The sequence below is a fragment of the Staurois parvus genome, unplaced genomic scaffold, assembly GCF_062004578.1.
Source record: "Staurois parvus isolate SC_StPar_1 unplaced genomic scaffold, SC_StPar_1.0 ptg000827l, whole genome shotgun sequence".
NCBI lineage: Eukaryota > Metazoa > Chordata > Amphibia > Anura > Ranidae > Staurois > Staurois parvus.
Genome location: NW_028318623.1, coordinates 2,031,883 through 2,055,770, shown reverse-complemented (window position 1 = coordinate 2,055,770; position 23,888 = coordinate 2,031,883). Strand labels below are relative to the sequence as shown.

The 23,888-nt window shown below is 44.3% G+C and overlaps 1 protein-coding gene across 1 annotated transcript in view; it reads right to left on the bottom strand.

Annotated features, from left to right (window-relative positions):
- Positions 1 to 23,888, bottom strand: part of LOC149443854 (paired box protein Pax-6-like) — a 63,992-nt gene that overhangs the window by 27,973 nt on the left and 12,131 nt on the right. Inside the window, exon 2 of the mRNA XM_089655179.1 lies at positions 10,352 to 10,510. Coding sequence (XP_089511305.1) covers positions 10,352 to 10,510 — 159 coding nt within the window. The remainder of the gene's footprint in view (positions 1 to 10,351; positions 10,511 to 23,888) is intronic.

Sequence of the window (23,888 nt, the reverse complement as noted above, 5' to 3'; positions counted from 1 at the left end):
GAAGACTGCTGAGATGAATGACATCATTTGTCTTGGCAAGAAACCAGGAAGTAACTGAAGAAATGTAAAAAAAAGTTTTAAAACAAGTAAATATGATATACGTTCTTATCCCATTTACTCATGCTAGCAGCAAATTATTTAAAATAGTCTCTGTTGATTGAGAGAGTGAAGTTCCACTTTAAGGACTACATATTTAGACTCTTGCCTAGGCCCATTTGTGAAGTTTATTTTTGCACACCTCGGCATACCACTCCAGAAACTGAGATAAGCTGGAGGTTGCTATTGAGTGTAGGGAGGTGTAGGTTGACCTCCCTACACAGGTGGTGCTGTCGCAACCGTCATGCAGGGAGTGTGGAGGACAGGAGAAATACACATTACCTTTAGGCTTCTGTAGGTGCCATTGGGTGAGCTGCTGTCTGATTGGACACTGCAGTCCCGGTGATCCCCCTCGGCCATCTTTAGTGAGGGCAGTGCTTAGAAGAAGCGCTGTCTCACTGCAGTTGGCAAGTACCTTGTTGGTGAGCCTGACGTGCAGAGGAAGGCCTCTTGTACAACTCTGGCTCAAGGGCCACTGAGTGGGACAGCAGCCACAAGAACACAGCGGGGTATGAGTGCCTGATTAGTCTTACAGTCTGTGCAGAAGTGGTTGGCGCCTTGCTGGATGAGTGACGACAGCAGAGCAGGCTGGCAGCAGGTGGCACCGTACAGAAGGCTAGTAATAGGCAGGTTGGCAGCAGGCAGGTAGAACAGCTGAGCAGGCTGGTAGCAAATGGCCCCAAGGAGCAGGCTGGCAGTGGGCAGGTGGAACAACTGAATAGGCTGGTAGCAAATGGCCCTGTGGAGCAGGCTAGTAGTAGGCAGGCTGGCAGTGGGCAGGTAGAACAGCTGAGCAGGTTGGTAGCAAATGACCCCGTGGAGCAGGCTAGTAGTAGGCAGGCTGGCAGTGGGCAGGTGGAACAGCTGAGCAGGCTGGTAGCAAATGGCCCTGTGGAGCAGGCTAGTAGTAGGCAGGCTGGCAGTGGGCAGGTGGAACAGTTGAATAGGCTGGTATCAAATGACCCTGTGGAGCAGACTGGTAGTAGGCAGGCTGGCAGTAGGCAGGTGGAACAGCTGAGCAGGCTGGTAGAAAATGGCCCCGTGGAGCAGGCTGGTAGTAGGCAGGCTGGCAGTGGGCAGGTGGAACAGCTGAATAGGCTGGTAGCAAATGGCCCCCTGTAGAAGGTTGGTAGCAAATGGCCCCGTGTAGCAGACTGGTAGTAGGCAAGCTGGCAGTGGGCAGGTGGAACAGCTGAGCAGGCTGGCAGTAGATAGCACCATGGAGCAGGCTGGTAGCAGGCAGGCTGGCAACAACAGGCAGAGTCAGATGAGCCGTGTCAGTAACAGACAGGCAAATGAGGCATAGACATGAGGCAGAAGAGAAGTCAGGTCACAGGCAATTGTCAGCAGCAGACGAGGTGGATCAGACAGACAGGAGCAGAATCCGGGAAACAAGCCAAGGTCGGTGCAGGTAGCGTTCAAGCGAGGGCAGGGCAAGCTAGGTCAATCACAAAAGTCAAACACAGGAACAGGAACACAGGGGGAGCTACAGATCAGACTGCAGCAAGCTAGTGCAGCTGCCGCACCTTTATAGGCCACTTGGTGCCAGCATTAGTGGCAAATACGCGCACACCTGTGCATGCGCATATGTGCAGCTGGATGGGCACCCGCAGGATCACGCATGCGCCTGGACACTTTAACTGTGCTATGGCCAGTGTGTCCCTGACAGTAGTTAGCATGCACTTTGCATGTGGCTAGGTCAGGAACAGGAACCCACTTGACAGGGAGAGTGTGTCTAGCATAAGAGAAAGAAAGGTTCCATAGGGGTAGGGGCAGCATAGGAACTGTTTGTTACTCCTGCCCTTTCTGCCACCTTCTGCAACAGGTGCTGCTGGTCTCCAACCATCACTCTCCGCAAGGACTGTGAGTGTTGTTGTCTCCAGTTCTGAGCCTCTGCATAACGTCTGTTACAGTGTGTTAGAACACTCTTGACAATACAGCCCTGGCCAAAAGTCTTGAGAATGACACAAATGTTATTTTCCTGCAAGGAAACACGTGCAGTCATCATTGCTTTGCACTAAAAGGGATTCACAGGCAAGGATAACGCTGCTACTAAGATTGCCCCTAAATTAACCATTTATCGGATCATCAGGAACTTCAAGAAGAGAGGTTCAGTTGTTGTGAAGAAACCTTCAGGACACTCAAAGTCCAGCATGAGCCAGGACCATCTCCTAAAGTTGATTCAGATGCAGGAACATAGTACCACAAGTGCATAGCTTGCTCAGGAGTGGCAGCAGGCAGGTGTGAGTGCATCTGAAGACACAGTGGGGCGAAGACTTTTGGAGGATGACCTGGTGTCAAGAATGGCAGCAAAGAAGCCACTTCTGTCCAGGAAAAACATCAGGGACATTTTCTCTGATGAATCCCCTTTCCGATTGCTTGGGGCATCTGGGGAAAAAACTTTTCTGGAGAAGAAAAGGTGAGCGCTACCATCAATCCTGTGTCTTGCAAAGAGTAAAGCATCTTGACTCTTCACTCCCTCTCTCTGTAGGTGTCCCTCAAGGTTCTGTCCTTGGACCCCTTCTCTTCTCCATCTACACCTACTCCCTTGGTCACTTGATAAACTCCCACAGCTTCAATTACCATCTCTATGCTGATGACACGCAAATCTATCTGTCTACCCCTCACCTCACCCCTTCAGTCTCCACCCGCATCGCTAGCCTACTAAGTGACATATCGGCTTGGATGTCACTCCACTTCCTCAAACTCAACCTCTCCAAAACTGAGCTCCTAGTATTCCCCCCTGCCCGTGCCACCTCCACTGACTTCACCATAAATATCGCTAACACAATAATTACTCCATCCCCTCATGCCAGGGTGCTAGGTGTAATCCTAGACTCCCATCTGTCCTTTCAGCCCCAGATCCAATCGCTGACAAAATCATGTAGACTTCACCTCCGCAACATCTCCAAGATACGACCGTTCCTAACCCCGGAAACCACTAAGCAACTTATTCACTCCCTTGTCATATCACGCCTCGACTATTGTAACTCCCTCCTTATTGGCCGACCTCATCGCAGGCTATCCCCCCTTCATTCTATCATGAACGCTGCTGCCAGCCTCATCCACCTCACTAACCGTTCTGTATCTGCCACCCCTCTCTGCCAATCCCTCCACTGGTCTCCACTCAGTGTCCTCCACCCCTCTCTGCCAATCCCTCCACTGGCCTCCACTCAGTGTCCTCCACCCCCCTCTGCCAATCCCTCCACTGGCCTCCACTCAGTGTCCTCCTCCCTCTCTGCCAATCCCTCCACTGGCTCCCAGTTGCCCAACGGATAAAATTCAAAACACTAACTATGACATACAAAGCCATCCACAACACTGCCCCAATTTACATATCCAATCTTATTTCTAAATATCACCCAAACCGTACACTCCACTCCTTGCAAGACCTCATACTCTCTAGTTCCCTGGTCTCCTTCTCCCATGCCTGTCTCCAGGACTTCTCCAGGGCTTCCCCCATCCTCTAGAGCTCACTACCCCAATCCATCAGACTGTCACCTACCCTCCTCACCTTTAGGCGCACCCTGAAAACCCATCTCTTCAGGGAAGCCTACCCCGCCCTCACCTAACTGCCGATCTCCTCCACTCTTCCAACCACTCCATCCCCCACAGCTATTTCCTCCTGTACCACTATCCCCTCCCTCCTAGATTGTAAGCTCCAAGGAGCAGCGCCCTCAATTCCCTCTTGTATTGAACTGTATTGTTACTGTATTGTCTCCCACTATAATGTAAAGCGCTGAGCAAACCGTTGGCGCTATTTAAATCCTGTATAATAATAATAATCTTGAGACCATTCATGTGTGGGGTTGCTTCTCAGCCAAGGGAGTGGGCTCACTCCCAATTTTGTCTAAGAACACAGCCATGAATAAAGAATGGTACACAAACATCCTCCAAGATCAACTTCTCCCAACCATCCAAGAACAGTTTGGTGATGAACAATGGCTTTTCCAGCATGATGGAGCCACTTACCATAAGGCGAAAATGATAACTAAGTGACTTGGGGAACAAAACATCGAAATTTTGGGTCCATGACCAGGAAACTCCCCAGACCTTAATCCCTTTGAGAACTTGTGGTCAATCCTCAGGAGGCGGATGAACAAAAAAAAACCCTACAAATTCTGACAAACTCCAAGCATTGATTGTGCAAGAATGCCATCAGTCAGGATGTGGCCCTGAGGTTGATTGACAGCATGCCCGGGCAAATTGCAGAGGTCTTGAAGAAGAAGGTTCAACACTGCAAATATTGACTTTTTGCATAAACTTCATGTAATTTTCAGTGAAAAACCTTGACACTTATGAAATGCTTGTAATTATACTTCAGTATACCATAGTAATTTCTGACAAAAAGATCTAACACCACTGAAGCAGCGGACACTGTGAAAATAATATTTGTGTCATTCTCAATACTTTTGGCCAGCGCTGTACATATCCTGCAACTTCATAACCCCGTGTGTGTCAGTCTTCCCGCTGGGGTGCTACCACCTGGCCTCACCTCCCACCTACATATATACTTGCCATAGTGTTAGGAACAAAATCTGTAGCTCTTTGCAACCAAATTATTGTTAACTATTCAGACTATTTCTATAATTTTATAAATCTGCACTGCAATCTGGTTTCTGAGGGCAAAGCAGACTTTCATACATAAGGCCTATAGAGAGGTCATCATCTCTTTCTCTCTGATTGTTCTTGGGTACCTCTGCTAAATCTGGCTAAACAACTTTATTGGGAAGAAGGGTGGGAGGACATATAAAATAAATCATGTAACAGGTGTCCTAGTCACACTTCCTCTTTTTCAAGCAGGTTCTTCCTCTTTCTTTAAGGGTTTGGTCTTTTACTATTCTGGGGGAATAATGCCCAGCATATATCAGCTCTATTTTTCTAGTGCAGCCTTTCTCAACCAGGGTGCCCAGGCAGTCTTGGGTGCCTTGAGGTTTCTTCAGGGGTGCCTTGGAAAAATGTCTTAAAACTGCCCAAAACGTGTATACAAGCCAGCAGGTGGAACAAGCCTGCCTTTTAGTTACACAAAGCCACAGGTTTTCATTGTGCACCATTACGACCTTCCAGCCGCCGGTGTCCTGACAACCAATGACATCATCAGTTGATGAGGATGTCAGGCGCCTGCACATCATCCTAGTTTGACCTTTCCCTGCCCCTCTCCATCAGTGCTGGGGTCACATTAGCTCAGTGATGGAGAAAAACTGAGGGAGAGGAGAAACACTGGTATACTAGTCAGTACCAGTGTGCAAAAGTGCATTTGCTTTGGAAGAATAAATCACCTCTAATGTTGGGTGTCCTACATGTGTGGATGTTGCTGCATTATATAAAACTATTAGAATAGTTTTTCACATTTTAGAATGGGGTGCCCTTTTAAAATGATGGATAGTCTTGCGGCACCCCATTTTAGAATGGGGTGCTTCAAGACTGTTCGTAATTTTAAAGGGTGCCTTGACTGAAAAAAGGTTGAGAAACACTGTTCTAGTGTATCTGCAATCACATGCACAGGTGGAATTCCAACTGTCTCTGCTCTGCAGCAGTGGAGAGGACACAGCTGTCATCCGCTTGCTCAGCTGGAATCAACGGAGAGATCACCCGCTGAGCAAGCAGATCTGCTAAACGGGTCCGCCCCGTGTGAAAGGACCCTTAGCAAGAGATAAGAGGAGGGGCACTAGAAGAGATAAGGGGGGGCACTAGAAGAAGGGGAGGATCAGAGAACTCAGGATCAAACAGTGTTTTTACACAATGCGCAGGATTAACCCCTTAGGTTCCACAGTGAGTATAACAAGTATGCTTTACTGCATCTACAGACTGATTGTACTGTTGTGAGTTTAGGAACACTTTAATGGCCAATGGTAAAGTGAATCAGGCAGGTAACAGCATAACCATGCAAAAGTCTGTTTGCAGATTGCTTTACAGACCACCCCAAGGGTTAGGGCCTCCAGGGGCTCCGGATATAAATTAAAAATCCATGCCAACACCTAGAGATACATTTTGCATAATCCCATGACCGGTTCACAAAGTTTGACCTTTCAGGAAAGAGAAGTCTGCAGCTGTCCCACATTGTGCTGGGAGGCTGCTGAGTAATAGCACAGCTCCTCTCGGTTCAGCGGAAGCAGAGCTGGTTTCACACTTGTATGTCTCCCATGTGTACAATGTGGTCTCATTCGCTCAATGCATCACTGATTCCTTCCTGTACCAACATATGTACGGAAGCTGTACAAAGACAGACACTAGAAAGACACTTGCTTTTATCTTTGCAAAATCCGCTCTCTGGTAGTTGGCTGTATTCATCACAGAATTTGACCAAAAGGGGCTCTATGCTACCTTCATTAGGATGGATAATATATATGTCGGCCAAAGTGCCTTCAGGTTTGTTCAGAGGTGCCTTAGCAAAATGCCTACAAATTGCCCACAAATTGTGTACAAGCCAGCAGGTGGGTCTAGCCTGTCTTTTAGTTGCACAAAGCCACAGGTTTTCATTGGGCACCATTGCAACCTTCCGCGCCGCTGGCGCCCTAACTTCCAATGACATCATGGGTTGATAAGGAGAACGTCAGATGCCTGCACGGCATCCTTGCTTGCCCATCTCCTGCCCCTCACAATCAGCACTGGGGTCACATTAACTGAGTGAGAGAGAGAAGCTGAGGGAGAAGGAAAACATTGGAAAACTAGGCATTACTAGTGTGCAAAGGTGTATTTGGCCTCTGAGACCACTTGCACACTGGAGCAGACTATGCCAGGAGTCCGCTTGCTCAGTGGAGTATCTGTCAACTGATCCCCACTGAGCAGGTATAATGCTGGCCCGTGTCCGCTCAGCTTATGCACATACACAGCCCGCTCTCCTCTATGGGCAGCTGGATGCCCGTTTATACCCAACTGCCATTTGATCCGATTCACTAGATCAGTGGTCTCCAAACTACATCCCGGGGGGCCGAATGTGGCCCTTTGCATGCCTTTATCCAGCCCTTGGGGCACAGTTCCTCCCACTGACATCACTTGAAAATGGGACATAATTCCTGTCACTGAAATAAATGATGGAGTACTATTCCTCCCACTGACACTAATGGTGGGGCACTATTCCTCCCACTGACACCAATGATGGAAAACTATTCCTCCCACGAACACCAATGATGAGGCACTATTCCTCAGACACCAATGATGGGGAGTTATTCCTCCCACTGAGACCAATAATGGGGCATTATTCCTCTCACGAACACCAATGATGAGGTGCTATTCCTCTCACAGACACCAATTGTGGAGAGTTATTCCTCCCACTGAGACCAATGATGGGGCACTATTCCTCCCACTGAGACCAATGATGGGGAGTTATTGCCCACTGACACCAATGATGGGGAGTTATTTCTCCCACTGACACCAATGATGGGGAGTTATTCCTCTCACTGACACCAATGATGGGGAGTTATTCCTCCCACTGAGACCAATGATGGGGCGCTATTCCTCCCCTTGAGACCAATGATGGGGAGTTATTGCTCCCACTGAGACCAATAATGGGGAGTTATTCCTCCCACTGAGACCAATGATGGGGCACTATTCCTCCCACTGAGACCAATGATGGGGAGTTATTGCCCACTGACACCAATGATGGGGAGTTATTTCTCCCACTGACACCAATGATGGGGAGTTATTCCTCCCACTGACACCAATGATGGGGAGTTATTCCTCCCACTGAGACCAATGATGGGGAGTTATTCCTCCCACTGAGACCAATAATGGGAAGTTATTCCTCCCACTGGGACCAATAATGAAGCTCTATTCCTCTCACTAACGTCAATGATGGGGCATTGTTACCAAAGCCATGACATTTCCTTCTCCCACTGGCCACAATCTGGTCCCTCTAAAATCTAAATAAATAATAAATTGGCCCTTGGTTTATAAAGTTTAGAGACCCCCGTGCTAGACAAATGGAGAACAGATCCCCATCCTCCTGTTTTTAGCATATTGGATGTAGGTGGGTAAGAAAAAAAATTCTGTCTAAGGATGAGGATTCATCATACTTGACAAATTGAGAAAAACTATAAAAGATCTTTAAAGAACACCTTTAGTGTAAGAAATGTGATGTATAAGAGGATGGTGAGGTAGGTATTTTTATAAAAAACATAACAGTATGGGTCTGCTATAGATCTGTGTACTGCCATGCTGTCAGAGGACAAGTAATAATAAAAGGTCCATTTGTAATTCACTATACAGAAGCCTTATATATAGGAGCCAGTCCACCCAAAAGTTAGTTCTAGGTGGAACTAGTGGGGTAAGTCAACAGTAAAAAAATTCCTTGCCATAAATACTGACTGTTCTTGACTACCTTGGAATTTTGATAGTTCTTGCCTCTACTGCATGTTTCAGCTTCTCAACAAAATGGTGGCAGATGGCAGATATCGACTCCTTGTTGCATAAATGTAATGAGATGGGTTAAATATGGCTTCAGCTCCTGTTCTCCACCTATAGAGAACTCCTCAGACGTGTTTTGCCCTTTTCAGGTGTTGAACAAGAGCTGAAGCCATCCTTTGCCCAGCTCATTACATTTATGCAACAGGGAGTTGGTATCTGTGCGCAGACAACCACCATTTTGTCGAAATCTACTGAAGCCTGACAAGCTATTTCTTTCTGTCTTGCACCAGTCTTTTCACATGCTGATCTGACTGACACATGTTTGGAGGGGTATTTGAGCAGTACCAGGGGCGGACTGACCATTCGGAAACTCGGGCACTGCCCGAATGCCCAGGGTCAGTAGGGGGGCCCCATGAGATGCCCCTGGTACCTTTTTCATAGGCTTTTTTGAGTTTGGGCAAGGACACAGGGGCCCCCTGATCCCCTATTGCCTGGGGGCCCCATGAGTTGTCAGTTCGCCCCTGAGTGAGCAGTACTATTTTCATTGTTTTCAGCTTCTCTTGTTGCATTGTCACAGTAAAGGAATTTAAAAATCTAGTAAAGAAAGATGGAACCACCTCATTATGGCCAAAGCAGATTGCAGATATCTCACCAACGGAGCCCCCAGGAAATATAGGTGGCAGGCTGCCAAGTTGTTTTGGGAGAAGGACAGCTGAATATTAACCACTTCAATACCGGGTACTTTTACCCCCTTCCTGCCCAGGCCAATTTTCAGGTTTCAGGGCTCTCACACTATGAAGGACAATTGCGCGGTCATTGAACACTGTACCCAAACTAAATTTTTAGCATTTTGTTCACACAACTAGAGCTTTCTTTTGGTGGTATTTAATCACCACTGGGTTTTTTTTTATTTTTTTGCTAAATTAACAAACAAAGACTGAAAAGTTGCTTTGTTTCTGTTATAAAATGTTGCAAATAAATTATTGTTCTTCATAAATTTAGGCCAATATGTATTCTACTACATTTCTTTGGTGAAAATAACCCAAATCAGTATTTCTTATTTAGTCTGTAGGAAAGTTATAGAGTTCACAAACTATGGGATATATCTGAAAATTGATCAATCCTGAAGTACTGACAGCCAATCTAATTTCTTGAGGCCCAAAAATGTCAGAACAGTACAGATATCCCCCAAATGTCAGGACAGTACAGATATCCCCCAAATGTCAGGACAGTACAGATATCCCTCAATTGACCACTTTTTGCAAAGCAGACAGTCCGACATATTTCATAAGAGGCATGGCAAGTTTTTTTAAGTTGTATTTTTTTGTCAATTTGTTGGAAAATGAAGACATTTAAAAAAATAGCACATTATATCAATAAATACATCTAGGGATACCATTCAACTTTGCTACTTTCTTTTCTTTCCATATGTTTTAAAAGATGTCATCACAAGCAGAAGGGAGGGGAAACATCAATTCGTTTACATTCAGCTAGTTTTCTTGGCAACTCCAGAAAAGGACAGACAGCAAGCAAGGCCTTTGCTTCACACAATACAACAATATTGCGGGTCTGATTTATTAGTGCCATATACAGTTGCAAGAAAAAGTATGTGAACCCCTTGGGATTACGTGGAGTTTTGCATGAATTGGGCATAAAATGTGCTCTGAACGTCATCTAAGTCACAACAATAGAAGAACACAGTCTGCTGAACATAATACTACACAAACATTAGATGTTACCATGGTTTAATTGCACATAACATGTAAACATTCACAGTGCAGGGAGGAAAAAGTATGTGAGGCCCTAGCTTAATGACTTCTCCCAACTTAGATGGCCAACTTTGAAATAGGATAGTAAGCTCCCCAAGAGTTTATAGAGACCTGCAGCTTGCTGAGATCCATTTACTGACCTTTTTCGAGGGCCTCAATCTGTTCCTGAGTGAAGGATGTGCGGTTGCGTTGGAGTTTACGCTTCAACTGTAGCCGAATTTGTGAATCATCCAGATCATCATTCACTGCCCCAGTCTGATGTTCTGAGTCAAGACTGCTGTCTAGCTGTTGACAGCTATCTGAGGGAAAGAAAAAAAAACACAATCAGGATTAAAATACATTATGTTTAAAAGAAGTGTTTCAAATTTGATCTAAGAAAAACCCTACTTTCTTTAAAAAGCTGTGGAGGTTGATTGGGGAGCCATGCGCAAAATGAAAGTCTTGGGAGTGGTGTTCCAAAGTATTTGTTTTGCCAATGCAGGCATAACAGAGACTCCAAAACACTGTTATCGTATTAGGACACACACTTTGGTGGGCCAAGACCAAAAAATGTAATGCTATCCAAGCCCTACGAAAGGGAAACACCAAACCGCCAAAATACATTGACTATGTTTTATGTTTTACGCTAATAAAGCGATTAGTGTCCTCCAACTGGCTAGACTCTCCAAGACTTTTTATTAACTAGACATGTGCACACCAGAAACTTTCGCTTCATATGCATTTGTTCATCGAAGAATTTTGTTGCGTCATATTTGTTATGTTGAACCGATTTGTTTTCAGGATTCGTTTCGTTATATTTGGCATTTGTTTCATACATTCATTGGTCTAGGTGAATTGGAAAAAGTTTGCAGTTTTTTCAAAAGATTGCTATATATTTCAGATGGATTCGATAATTATATATCCAAACTATTCAAGGGTTCAATATTTTCGGACACAACTGAATAAATAATGCATAATCCAGCAGCTCTGAATTTTTCAAATTGAAGAATTGCATTAGACTGTGGAACTGAACTGGCTGACTGTGATTTAAATTGAATTTGTAATTTTCACAGATTTACTTGAATACGAATTATCGAACAAACTCGAAAATTTAATTAATTTCCCCATGAGCCCGTACTACTATTGCATCATGTGACATCATTCAAATGAAAGGAATGCATTCTTAATTTTCTTATATCTTTTTTGGATTTGTTTACATTTGGTATTATGTTCATTCGGACATTCAGATACACTTGAATCTCTGAACATGAAATTTTTGGTTGAAAAGAAAATCATTTTGTTATGAAACAAATGGCATATGTGCAGGGGCGGACTGAAAACTCATGGGGCCCCCGGGCAATAGGGGATCATGGGGCCCCTGTATCCTTGCCCAAATTCAAAAAAGCCTATGAAAAAGGTACCAGGGGCATCTCATGGGGCCCCCTACTGACCCTGGGCCCTCTGGCAGACCCCGAGTTTCCAAATGGTCAGTCTATGTGTGGCCTGCATATGTGTATTTTTAACACACAACTTCACCTGCCTCTGCATTCTTCACACTTTTAAAAGGACCCACTCTGAGGACCCTCCACAGGTCAGTGTAACAAAAAGGAAATTGAAGCACCAAGCTAAGAGGTCCAGATACAACTTCATTCCATTAACCTCCCTAGCAGTCTGATTATGTCAGTATTTCTGTGCTCATTGCGGTACTTTTTTTTGCATGGAAATATGTATTTTTTTTTATTGTAGGCCTGTAATATGTAGGAATAACTCACTGAAATCTGTCCGAACAAGAGTCTAGTAAACATTCCGGATATGATAAAATTTGAAACACGAAATCATAAATTATAATTTAATAAATAATCATAAAAAATAATAATTTAATAATACATTTCATTCAATAATATAATCAAACCAAAAACACTGAAATCTGAACTATAGCGCCAAGTTCGCACATCGCTGAGCAAAGTCGCAGAATCGTTTTCAGTGTCTGATGATGAATTTCCCCCACGAATCATTATCACTCAATTCTGCAAGTGGTTCTGATTTACTATCGCTGTTCTCTAGCCGGTCTAAAACCGCTTTTGACCTAAAGGGACGCTTTTTGGACGCCATGGACGTTTTTCAGTTTCCAGGCAGAAAGAACAGTAAAAATGCAGGCAGGGCGCCGGACAAAGCACTCGGGACAAAATGTATGTGAAATGGTTTGATACAGGAATGTTTTACTATGTGATTTCAGTGTATTTAGTGAATGTCACTTTTTGACATTTTTAAATTTCCCGCCAGTTCCGTCCCCGTACGTCCCGACGTCGCAGGGAACGGAACCTGGAAAACAATTGCTGGCATCGGCTGGGGGACATTGTCGGGGACGCCGCAGGGGGGACATCGTGGGAGCGAAGGACAAGGTAAGTGCTGGAGAGATCCCGGAGCAATGCTGCAAGGTATTCCCGAGTGTAGCTCGGGGTTACCGCTTGTGCTGAAACTTTACCCCGAGCTACACTCGGGAATACCGCCAGGGAAGTTAAAAGTCGAGGGGCAATCCAAAGAATAACCAACACATTTCAGGGATCCAAAAATAGCCCTTCATCAGGGCTTGATTGAAAACAATTTGAATTGACTAGGAGTGAACTGGACCCTTGAATTTTATTTCTTCCAGTGTGATTACAGCCACAGGCCTTATCGGCAGCTGATTTGGCAGCGATGCGTCAAGACCCCTACCCACCACTGACCAGGTCTAACACTACTTCACACATACAATACAAAACCTTAGGAAAATGAAAACTGATGTGGCATAGATAACTGATGCGCAACTCATGCTTTTATTTTACTAAATTAAAAATGACGTGCAGCTATGACAACAGTACTCAAATGTTCACTTGTCCTTTCACCATGTTAGCTATTATACCGTATAGGGAGTTAGAGCCTTAAACCTCAAAGGGACCTGCAGGAAAATGCCCGATAAAGCCCTTTCCTGACTTGGATCTTCCCCCAACTTTAAGAGGGGAAGTATGAAATTGCAGAAATAATGCAAAGAAACTCATTAACTTTTTGAGCTTTAAGCAACAAGCTTCATGGTCAGGTTTGAAAGCCACCATTGATTATAATGAAAATATTGATGGTTAGCATTGAAGCACTTCAGGAAATACACTTCAAGTGGCTCAGGTGGGAAGGAGTCTCAAAGTTTTGGTAGGGTATCAGAGCTCCAACTTTGAGGTTCTCCAGTGAAAGTAATTAGGACCATATGTGGTTCCAGGAATGCCCAATTTCTAGTGGCACTGTGTATGATGAGGAGACGCTTGAGTGAAATTAAAAGCAGCACGCATAAAAGTTTTGGTTCCAGACTCTATTTGTAATTGGTAAATAGATACAGCCAACACATTTTAGGGGATAGAATCTCCCTTCTTCAGGGCTTGTATTAGTAAATTGGATGTCAGGGCCTTGGGTTTATTCTGAAGCACTAATGTTTCTCCAAAAGAAAAAACCTTTATGCATCTGTCTGGACCTTCTTCTATGTTAAGCTAACAGCCAAACACAGCTGAGGTTCAGCAAGTATCTCAGGGTAGATTGAGGATGGATTCCCAGGCAGCAGTACACATAATTTGCAATAATATATTGATTCTCAGCATTTTGAGGCTAGCCTGCTTGTCTGATAGTAAATAAAAATAAAATTGCAGCGCTAACCAAAAAAACATAAAGTCCAATAAATCAAAACAGTTCCAGTTAAAAAGTCCCAAATGTAATTCCCATAATCCACCATCACCAGGACACCCAAATGGTTCAGCCTCTTACCAGAAACTCTGACCGAAACACACCGGTCAATATAGGCAACTCAAATGGGAGATGAATATGTGAAGATTATGGAACCAGCAATCCTCATTCAGATGTATATCAATCCTCCCCTCAAAGATCTGAAAAAGGCCCTAAAAGAAGACTCCCATCCAATATTTAGATAAGAAATAAAAGAAAAAGGCCACTCATAGTGTAGTATTTAAGTAATAAAATCACGCTGTTTAAATTACAAGTTACTCGTACATTGTTTTGGATGGTTACCAGGATTTGAATCACGTTTCCAACCAGGAAAATGGCTGCCGTCCCTCCAAAAAACATGATGACATCACACGCCGAAGCTCCACCTAACGTGTTTCGTCATCCAATTGACATCGTCAGGCTAATACTTGTCTTATAGCTGCTGCGTTCCTTGTGAGCAGCCAGCACCAGGATGTATCTGTAAGAACCTCACCAAATTCCCTGAGCACTGGCTAAACTGGAAAACTTGGCCAACCAAATGTCCAATTTTTAGGGAAACTACTGCTTGGAAGTAGTTGGATCGTGCCTGCAAGTTCACCTGTCCTCTGGTGTCTATTAGGAACTTTTTTGCTTATCTTATATACTGTATCATGTGCTACAAACCTGATGGTCAATAGACTTGTTCATAAACAGATCACCCAGTGTCGACTATCTGCAAATAGCTGAGTACAGTGAACTGTAGACACTGGCAACATTGCAGATTTTAGAGCATTCAACAAAAATTTAACAAACCAAGGAACAATCGCAACATCATTGTCGAGTCCTGGTACAAACAATTGTTTTTTGTACAAAAAAACTGCAGTTAGCTGGAGACATAAGAGAAGATTTATTTAATTTGGCTTTCTGATCAGGGAACATTACGTGTGTAGACCTTGTTCCTCCACGCACACCAATGATATTCCTTGAGGCTACCCATAGACAATAGATGGCGGTCTGAACAAACAATTGGTGTAAAAATCAGTGGAAAGACCATAAATTGAAAGATCTTTCATAGATGTTGCCAGGAAAATTGATCTATAGAGCTACAAGTGTTGGTAAGTTAGAACACTTGTATTTGGCTCATGTTAGACTTACAATCTTTTCACATTCCAGTTTTCCACCTAAAGATAATGAAATAACTGTATGAAAAATGCATGTCCTTTCCTGTGTCTAGAAGCATCTTTTCAATGTAATCTGGCACTACTTTGTTGGTTTTTATGAAGAGATGAACCTTAACAGAAAGTAAGATCCTTATGTCTGTGGCTAGATATCTGCTACCTATAAATTTTAATGGTTTAGGTCAATTTTGTTTGCTTTTTTTTATATTACTTATACATTTTTAAACTGTTTAATCCTTTTTTTAGCTAGCATGGGCATGACATTTGTATTTTACAAATAAACAATATGTAATAAAGGATTCCAAGAGCGCTGTGGGTTATCTAAAGAAACAGCATTCCTGATTGATTTGGACAAAGCTTCCTAATAGTGAATAAGAAATTACAACAATTCATTCAGTTGTGTGTAGATGTCAGCATAAGTTACTGGTCTGTGGAGCTGTGGTGGTAGTTTACGGAATCTTCCTGTCAGTATAACTGCTTGCCTGTACATCCCGTATACTGACAGGTCTGCAGGAGACCTGCATGGCACCAGTGATCTGTTGATCACAGGTGCAATGGTTTACAGGCTCCTGCAACTAAAAATAATAAATATATATATAAAGTGCAGTGCTAAATATAAACCAAGAAAATAATAAAATAATAAAAACAAATATAAATATTAAGAGATAGAATGAAGATTGATCCTTAGTAAAATCTAGATGTATAAATATATAAAGATTAAAAAACGAAGTAATGGTCCAGGAAATCATTATAAAAATTAAAGTGCTCAGGTGACATAGAAGTCCGGTATCCGTGTAGTAGTGATAAGGCAATGCGCACTCACCGGACGCGCGTATTATATGTGCTTTTGTGTATAAAAAATCCAGATGTCATCTGATAGTGGGTGGTCCTCCCACACCACGCCGTGACGTCACGCCGCCGGAGCAACGTGGAGCTCTGGCGGCCATCTTACTACACCAGACAGTCAGTCCTTACAGATCACTGTCTGCAACTATTCATTATGTGTTTTTTACCTTGATGCATCACAATAAAGCTTTTTACAAATTACTACACTATGGAAGTATCCTTGTCATCCCCTTGGGGAGTACTTTAGTCCACAGACACATTCCTTGGACGGATTACTGCCACATAGTGGAATCCAGCTCACCCAGAGGGATACCACCTACCAGGAGCACATAGGGGGACCCCTAGTGAAAGAGGACCACCTACACCAGCCTCATACCAAACAGAGGGAGGACCACCCACTATCAGATGACATCTGGATTTTTTATACACAAAAGTGCATATAATATGCGCGTCCGGTGAGTGCGCATTGCCTTATCACTACTACACGGATACCGGACTTCTTTGTCACCTGAACACTTTCATTTTTATATTGATTTCCTGGACCATTTCTTCGTTTTTGAACTTTTATATATTTATACATCTAGATTTTACTAAGGATCAATCTTCATTCTATCTCAATATTTATATTTGTTTTTATTATTTTCTTGGTTTATATTTAGCGCTGCACTGTGTATGTATGTATATATATATATATATATATATATATATATATTGTTGTTTCTAGGGTGATATTGGTACCTTTTTTGTGCATAGCAGCTTGTTACTTATATACTAAGGCGCTTTTACTACTTTTCGCATAAAAATAATAAATGCACATTTTTTTTACCTGGAAAAAAAATTGCATTTATTATTTTTGTTCAAAAGGTTAACTTAGTCTTTAATGTTGGAATGAGCAAGTGAGAACCACAGGTTTTCTGTTCTCCTCTTGATACAGATACTGCAAACATTTTTGTTAGCCCTTGCACTTAGCTCACCGTTAATCTTGTAACATGGGCCTGGTAATTCACAGGCATTAGAGGTGTCTGGCTCTGCATCCAGCATCATGAAATATCTTTGGTTCTAGAGATTGGATAAAGAGTTTAAGGGCTCTTTCACGCTAGTGGTTGGGAGGTGTTAATACCCAAAGGTTGAGCCATGCTTTTACTGCCTCTCAACCGCTACCCCATTTAGCTGCAGAGGCAGCGGCTGGAGGTATATACATGCCGTGCCCACAGTAGGAACTATACCCCTGTCTCTGTTAACAGGCATAGCATCTGCTGATCATGATCCATTCAAGTAAATGGGCCCACTCTACAAACGCCCTGCAACCACAATGCAGGGATCAAGGGGTTAAATCAGGCTTTGAGGAAGTGATACAATGCCTCCTCACCACCTGTTAAATGCTCTCTGAAGACCGTTCTGAATGTGGATTATTCTTCAGAGACTGGAGCTAGTGTGACTATATCCTAAAATACAGGCAAGGGAAAGATCAGGGAGCCATCTTTCTCGGCAATCCCCTTCTTTCCCAGTTCACCAGGGCACACGCCAGGGATGCCCCTTATCCCCTATACTTTTTATTCTAGCTTTGGAGCCGTTACTACACCTTATTAGATCCAACTCCGATATTAAGGGAATTACAGTTGGCCAACAGTCGTTCCAGTCAGCTCATTCGCAGACGATCTCGTTGAATCGACCTCATACTATACTTCCTGTCCTCTTTTCCATCCTCGCACATTTTTCTACCATTTCTGGCCGGGTAGTAAACTAAGATAAATCTTCTGCTCTCAATATTGAATAAAGAGGTGTTTAAGAGCTCTTTCACACTAGTGGTTGGGAGCAGGGGTGGACTGACCATTTGGAAACTCGGGCACTGCCCGAGGGCCGGGGTCGGTAGGGGGCCCCATGAAAAGCCCCTGGTACCTTTTTCATAGGCTTTTTTGAGTTTGGGCAAGGACACAGGGGCCCCATGATCCCCTATTGCCCCATAAGTTGTCAGTCCGTCCCTGGTTGGGAGTTGGTAATACCCAGAGGTTGAGCCATGCTTTTGCTGCCTCTCAACTGCTACCCCCTTTAGTTGCAGAGGTAGCAGCTGAGGGTATACACAGGCCGTGCCCATGGTAGGAACTATACCCCTGTCGCTGTTAGCGGGCATAGTGCCTGCTGATCATGATCCATTCAAGTAAATGGGCCCACTCTGCAAGCGCTTTGCAACCACGTGAAATCCTAGACACAGATGCAACACCTCCTGTGCTTAGGGACCCAGATCAGTAGAGGGCCGATGAACTAATAACACTAGAGTATATGGAAGTTCGTCCAAGGCCGATCAAAGGCTGTGCAGCTCCAACATGAAGCTGGGGAAGCTCAATACAAACTGTAGTAGAGAACAAAAACAGAGCGCACCAACCTTGAGCATTACCTAAGTAAACAATTGGTTGATTTATTGATTTAGGAGATATACTCAAAGCAGTAATATAATCCAAAAGCGAATCCCATCAGAGACACGTGCAAATCCCATCAGAAGGGGAGGCTCTCGGAGTGACGCTGATGCGTTTCAAAGAGGGATCCCTTCTTCATCAGAGCTACGTGAAATCCTATTGCAGGGATCAAGGGGTTAAAGCATGTGTTGAGGAGGAAGGGCAGCTGGGGTGGCATGTAGAGGAACTGATCCGTCCATTTTCCTCCTGCCACAGCTGAATGCCCGCTTCTTCTCCTCTCCCTCCTACAGGAGAGAAATGGATCAATTCCTCTAAATGAGGAGGTGATGCAATGCCTCCTCACCACTTGTCAAATGCTCTCTGAAGACCACTCCGAATGCAGATCATTCTTCAGAGACTGAAGCTAGATTGACTATACCCTAAAGAAGGGAAAGAACAGGGAGTGCCTTAATATTGTGAATGTCCAATAAGCAGGCTGGAGATGGACCGTTGACACAAGAAGCTGCAAAGCTGAATGGTAGTGTAACCCTTGTTTGACTACTGTCTATAACCATTTACAGCTAGGCAGAGACCTGTAGAGCCGAATAATGGTGTCACCCATTTTTTTTTTAACTAAAATGTCCAGAAATTCACACAAATTGCAGACCTGGGTCAAGCGTCCTTTATTAACGTAACCAATATTGTCAGGTGCATGTATTGGCTGACTGTCATCTAATGTCCATGGGTCCTTTGAATCTTTCTAAATTGTCTTCAGGAACCAACTAAAGGTCAAATAATGGAAATATTTTTTAAAACAGACATATTTTAAAGAACAAAAGGACTGAATGTAGCCGATAGCCATGGTATCTGTATTCATAATCACCTCTCTGTGGGACGAAGTGCACACTTCAAGCTCTTGGGCTCAGCAACAGACACCAACAGGATGCTACAAGCTGTGCTACTTACACAGAACAGGTTGTCATAACCCCAAGCGACGAGCCCTTATGGCTGTAGCGTGCTGGGAGAAGATGTATTATTCTAGAACACAAACCCAGTGGCAGTGATAGCTGCTGGAAGCTGTACATGTTGCTATAGTTATCAGAGGCTGCGGGGCATACAGTGCCTCCAACGGTTGTGTCATGATGGATACAAAGTTCTTTGGGCGTAAGTCACTCGCCAACATGGAACGCTACAAGCTGCAGTCACGTCTGGTGTTAAAACCAGTCAATCAACAGTCATCCCTGCTGACCACACAGCGCTGGGTGACCCCCTTATTGACCTGGATGAGATTTAACTATTCACGCATGGGTGGAGATTCTCCACTGACAAAGTCAATATAACATTTCATACACTGGGTCTCGTTTCTCAAAAGCAGCCAATCAAACCCTCTTTTCTCTATTAGTGTAGGAAAGTGAATGGAAGAAACAGGCCTTCTGCTGCCCATAGCAACCTGCCACAGACACATTTGGGGGAATTCCGTCGGGTCTCCACATTGAAATTGTCGGTGTTTGTGGATTAATGTACCAGTCAGAAGCTGATACTGAGGTTGGATTTTCCATACTGGACACTCCTTCCATAAGGCACCTCTCCCCAGCCACTGCGCCCATCATACAGACAGGCCAACGAGTTTTATAAATGGGAGTGCCGATCCTGATAAGGAATTGAGATACTAGATCCCCGTGCTTTTGATTGACAGTGGGCGGATCCATAGCTGCTATTCAGTCCAATTTGAATTCACCCACTGTTGTCTGCTGTCAATCTAAATCAATGTGGACCCAATGGAGAACTAGTCTCCCAGTTCCCCATCAGGTGCGCAGCTGTGAGAACTAGTTCCCCATCGTGAGCTCATCATTTCCAAATATGGACACTGACATATTTGGGTAATAACATCACCAGTATCCTTGGTCCCTCTGTTTACATTACTTTCACACTGCTCCGTTGCAACAATTCGGTAAAAACGCATATTTGCTGCGATTTTACTGTGTTTTTGCCGCTTTTTCCGGTGCATTTTGCAACTGTGAAAAAACGACGTGATTCAAAAAAGACACCAAAAATGCAAACCTTAGTAGCAACTTGAGGGCACTAAACTTTCTTCTTCAGAGCTATAAGCTAAGTCATTGCACAAGTAAATGATGGATTGAGTTTTGTAGTTGCAACTTGAAGATATTAACCTTCCTGTTAGAGATCTAAGCAGAACCCTTTCACTAGGAATTAAATAGACTGAGCTCTTCAGGACACCAAATTCAATGTCCCCTTTGAACACAGTTGAATCTATAGCACCAGAGTGGTGTCAAAAGCACACAGTCTCTAGGATCGCTCCAGTCTCACCAATCTGTACTCACAAATGCCCAGGGGCGGACTGACAACTCATGGGGCCCCCGGGCAATAGGGGATCATGGGGCCCCTGTGCCCTTGCCCAAACTCAAAAAAGCCTATGAAAAAGGTACCAGGGGCATCTCATGGGGCCCCCTACTGACCCCAGGCCCTCGGGCAGTGCCCGAGTTTCCAAATGGTCAGTCCGCCCCTGATCCTCATTAAAGTCCATTAAATAAAGTCCATATAGAACATATATGATCTTCAATCAATGAAGTTATGGAATCTTAAAATTTCCTTCACCAGTGAATAATCCAGTGCTCAACACCCCATCAAAGTGAGTTTCCAAATGGTCAGTCTGCCCCTGCAAATGCCCTTAGATGATTGGTTGCCTTCTTCCAATATCTTCTAGACACTTTTACCCAGTGATACAGACTACATCCTTACATGAATGCCCCTCAGTCAGTTTCAGCAGCTTTCAGAAAAGTAAGCTTCCCCAGCTAGCCAAGCTGGGACCTCAAGGAACAGCAGACACATGGCACGTTTGCCTAAGGGGCAACCAGCCCCCCCTAGGCTGTGATCTCCTCAGGGACAATACCCTTTTGTTCCAGATCTCAGACTATTTATAAACCTTCCCAGCAACCATCTGTGCAGTCTCCTACAGGGATTGGCGGAGACCGAATAAATATTAGCAGCCGGTGAACACAGAACAGACCTAAATTATCACAAACAGCCATACTGATTACAATGAGTCAGAACTAAATTTATCTAATCCTAGCACCTATCTAGGAGGGTGCTACAAACAGACCCATACTGGCCATAGGGCCCCCTGGATAGGAAGGGCAGCTGGGGCGGCATATAAAGGAACCGATCCGTCCATTTTCCTCCTGCCACAGCTGAATGCGCGCTTCTTCTCCTCTCCCTCCTACAGGAGAGAAATGGACGGATCAATTCCTCTAAAAGCAACCCCACCGCCCTCCTATCCTGTCTTCTTTCTGCTGTCTCCTTGGCCCCTGTCCTCTTTCCTGCTCCCCCTGTGCTCTCTCTGAGCCCGAGTGCTCGCTCCTGGCTCCCCTCCTACCTCGTCTGAATGGACAGTTAGTGATCAGTACCGATCATTGACTTTGTCCATTCATAAATGAGGCATAGTAAACTGTGTTTACTATACTTCAGTTTATGAACAAAGCGGAAGCTCTGTACAGAGCTATTCCTGTCCATTCATTCTGTGCTGCTGAGGCTGCAAAGATGGACATTGAGGGCTGTGTCCTCAATTTCCTTTCTCTGTCTCAAAGGTAAGATGTCAGCGGTGTTTAGACCCCTGCTATCTTACCAAAGCCCCCCACTGGGGTGCCTCAAAAATTTTATAAAATATAATAAAAAATAAATTTATAAAAAAAAAAATTAAATACAATGGTAAAAATGGTGACACCAGTGGTGGGACAACCAGGGTCGCACTTGCAACCGGGCACTGGCATTCCGAAACTGGGCTCCAAGGCAAAGGGCCTGGGCTTGGGACGACTCAGTCTAAAATACCCCGGCCTATTTTTTGTCCCAGTCCGGGCTTGGCTACAAAGGTATTAGTTATCAGAGCAAAGCTAACTTTTTTGCATTGCCCATAGACAGTAAAGGATGGTTGGACATCCAGACATGATCAGACCACCCTGATGCACAACTCTCAACCACTGCTAAAATATAAAGATTATGCGGGTCTAGTAGTTTAGCGACAGCTACAAGAGCACCCATGAGTGATGGTGTATATCAGTGTTTGTTACTGTTACAGGACTATTGGTGATCTGAGTGTTAGGTATGACAAAGATGCAGCCTGCAGTATCTGTATCAAAGAGGAGAGCACAAACATGTGCTGCTCACTTGCAATCCAAGTTTAATGTGTTAAACAGAAATGGATCACATTATACAGATAATTACTTTCTTTATAGTTGCAGTGCAGGCCACATGGAAAAGCACATCAATTTGTATTAGAGAATTACAATTATTAACATATAGGACAATAAACAGAGAAAGCGAATGTCAGAACAAACAAAAAACTAAACAAAGATGGCATAAACCAAGTGTGACCAACCTGTATCAAAGAGGAGAGCACAAACACGTGTTTCTCACTTCCATTCTGCAATTAATGTCCAAAATACGTCCGTTCCTAATCCCGGAAACTACTAAGCAACTCATTCATTCCCTTATCATATCACGACTTGACTACTGTAACTCCCTCCTCACTGGCTTACCTCACCACAGGCTTTCCCTGCTTCAGTCTATCCTGAATACTGCGGCCAGACTCACCCACCTTACTAACCCCTCTGTTTCCGCCACCCCCCTCTGCCAATCCCTCCAGTGGTTTTCGATTGCCCAACGGATAAAATTCAAAATGTTAACATTGACGTACAAAGCTGTTCATAACACTGCCCCAAACTACATCACCAACCTGATATCCAAATACTACCCAAAACATACTCTCCGCTCCTCACAAGACCTCCTACTCTCTAGTTCCCTAGTCTCCTCCTCCCATGCCCGTCTCCAGGACTTCTACAGGGCTTCCCCCATCCTCTGGAACACCCTACCCCAATCCATTAGACTATCACCTACTCTCCTCTCCTTTAGGCGCACCCTGAAAACCCATCTCTTCAGAGTTTTTGTAGCTGTTGACTTTTATTTTATTTTTTTTTCAGGTGCAACTCTGCTTTAACCCCTTAGCACTGGTGCCTCCCAGCCCTTTAAGGGTTTCAGAAGCCAGGAGGGTCATGTGACCGCCGTGATTCGCTGTCACGACGGTCACATGATCGGGAAAGGCCCCGATCGAAAGAGGAGATCGGGACCTTTCCGTGAGTACCGGACATGTGTGCTGGGACCGTGCAGGGCATGCGCTCTCAGCACATATGTTTTTCTTAATTGCACGCAAATGTGCGGCCACTCGGCGTCAAGCCCCAGATGCCGGGAGGCCACACATTTGCTGGCGCCAAGAGGTTAAGAAGAGGTTCCCAGTGCAGGAAAAGGTTAGTATATGGTAAAGCAGGGCTTAATTAATAGGGGTTGATTTACTAAACCTGAAGAGTGTAAAATCTGGTGCAGCTCTGTATAGAAGCCAATCTGCTTCCAGTTTTTTGGGGTTTTTTTTCAAAATGTTTAATTGGACAAGCTGAAGTTAAAAGCTGATTGGCTGCCATGCACAGTTGCACCGAATTTCGCACTCTCCGGTTTTAGTAAATTAACCCTATAGTTTAGGGGTTAAATTA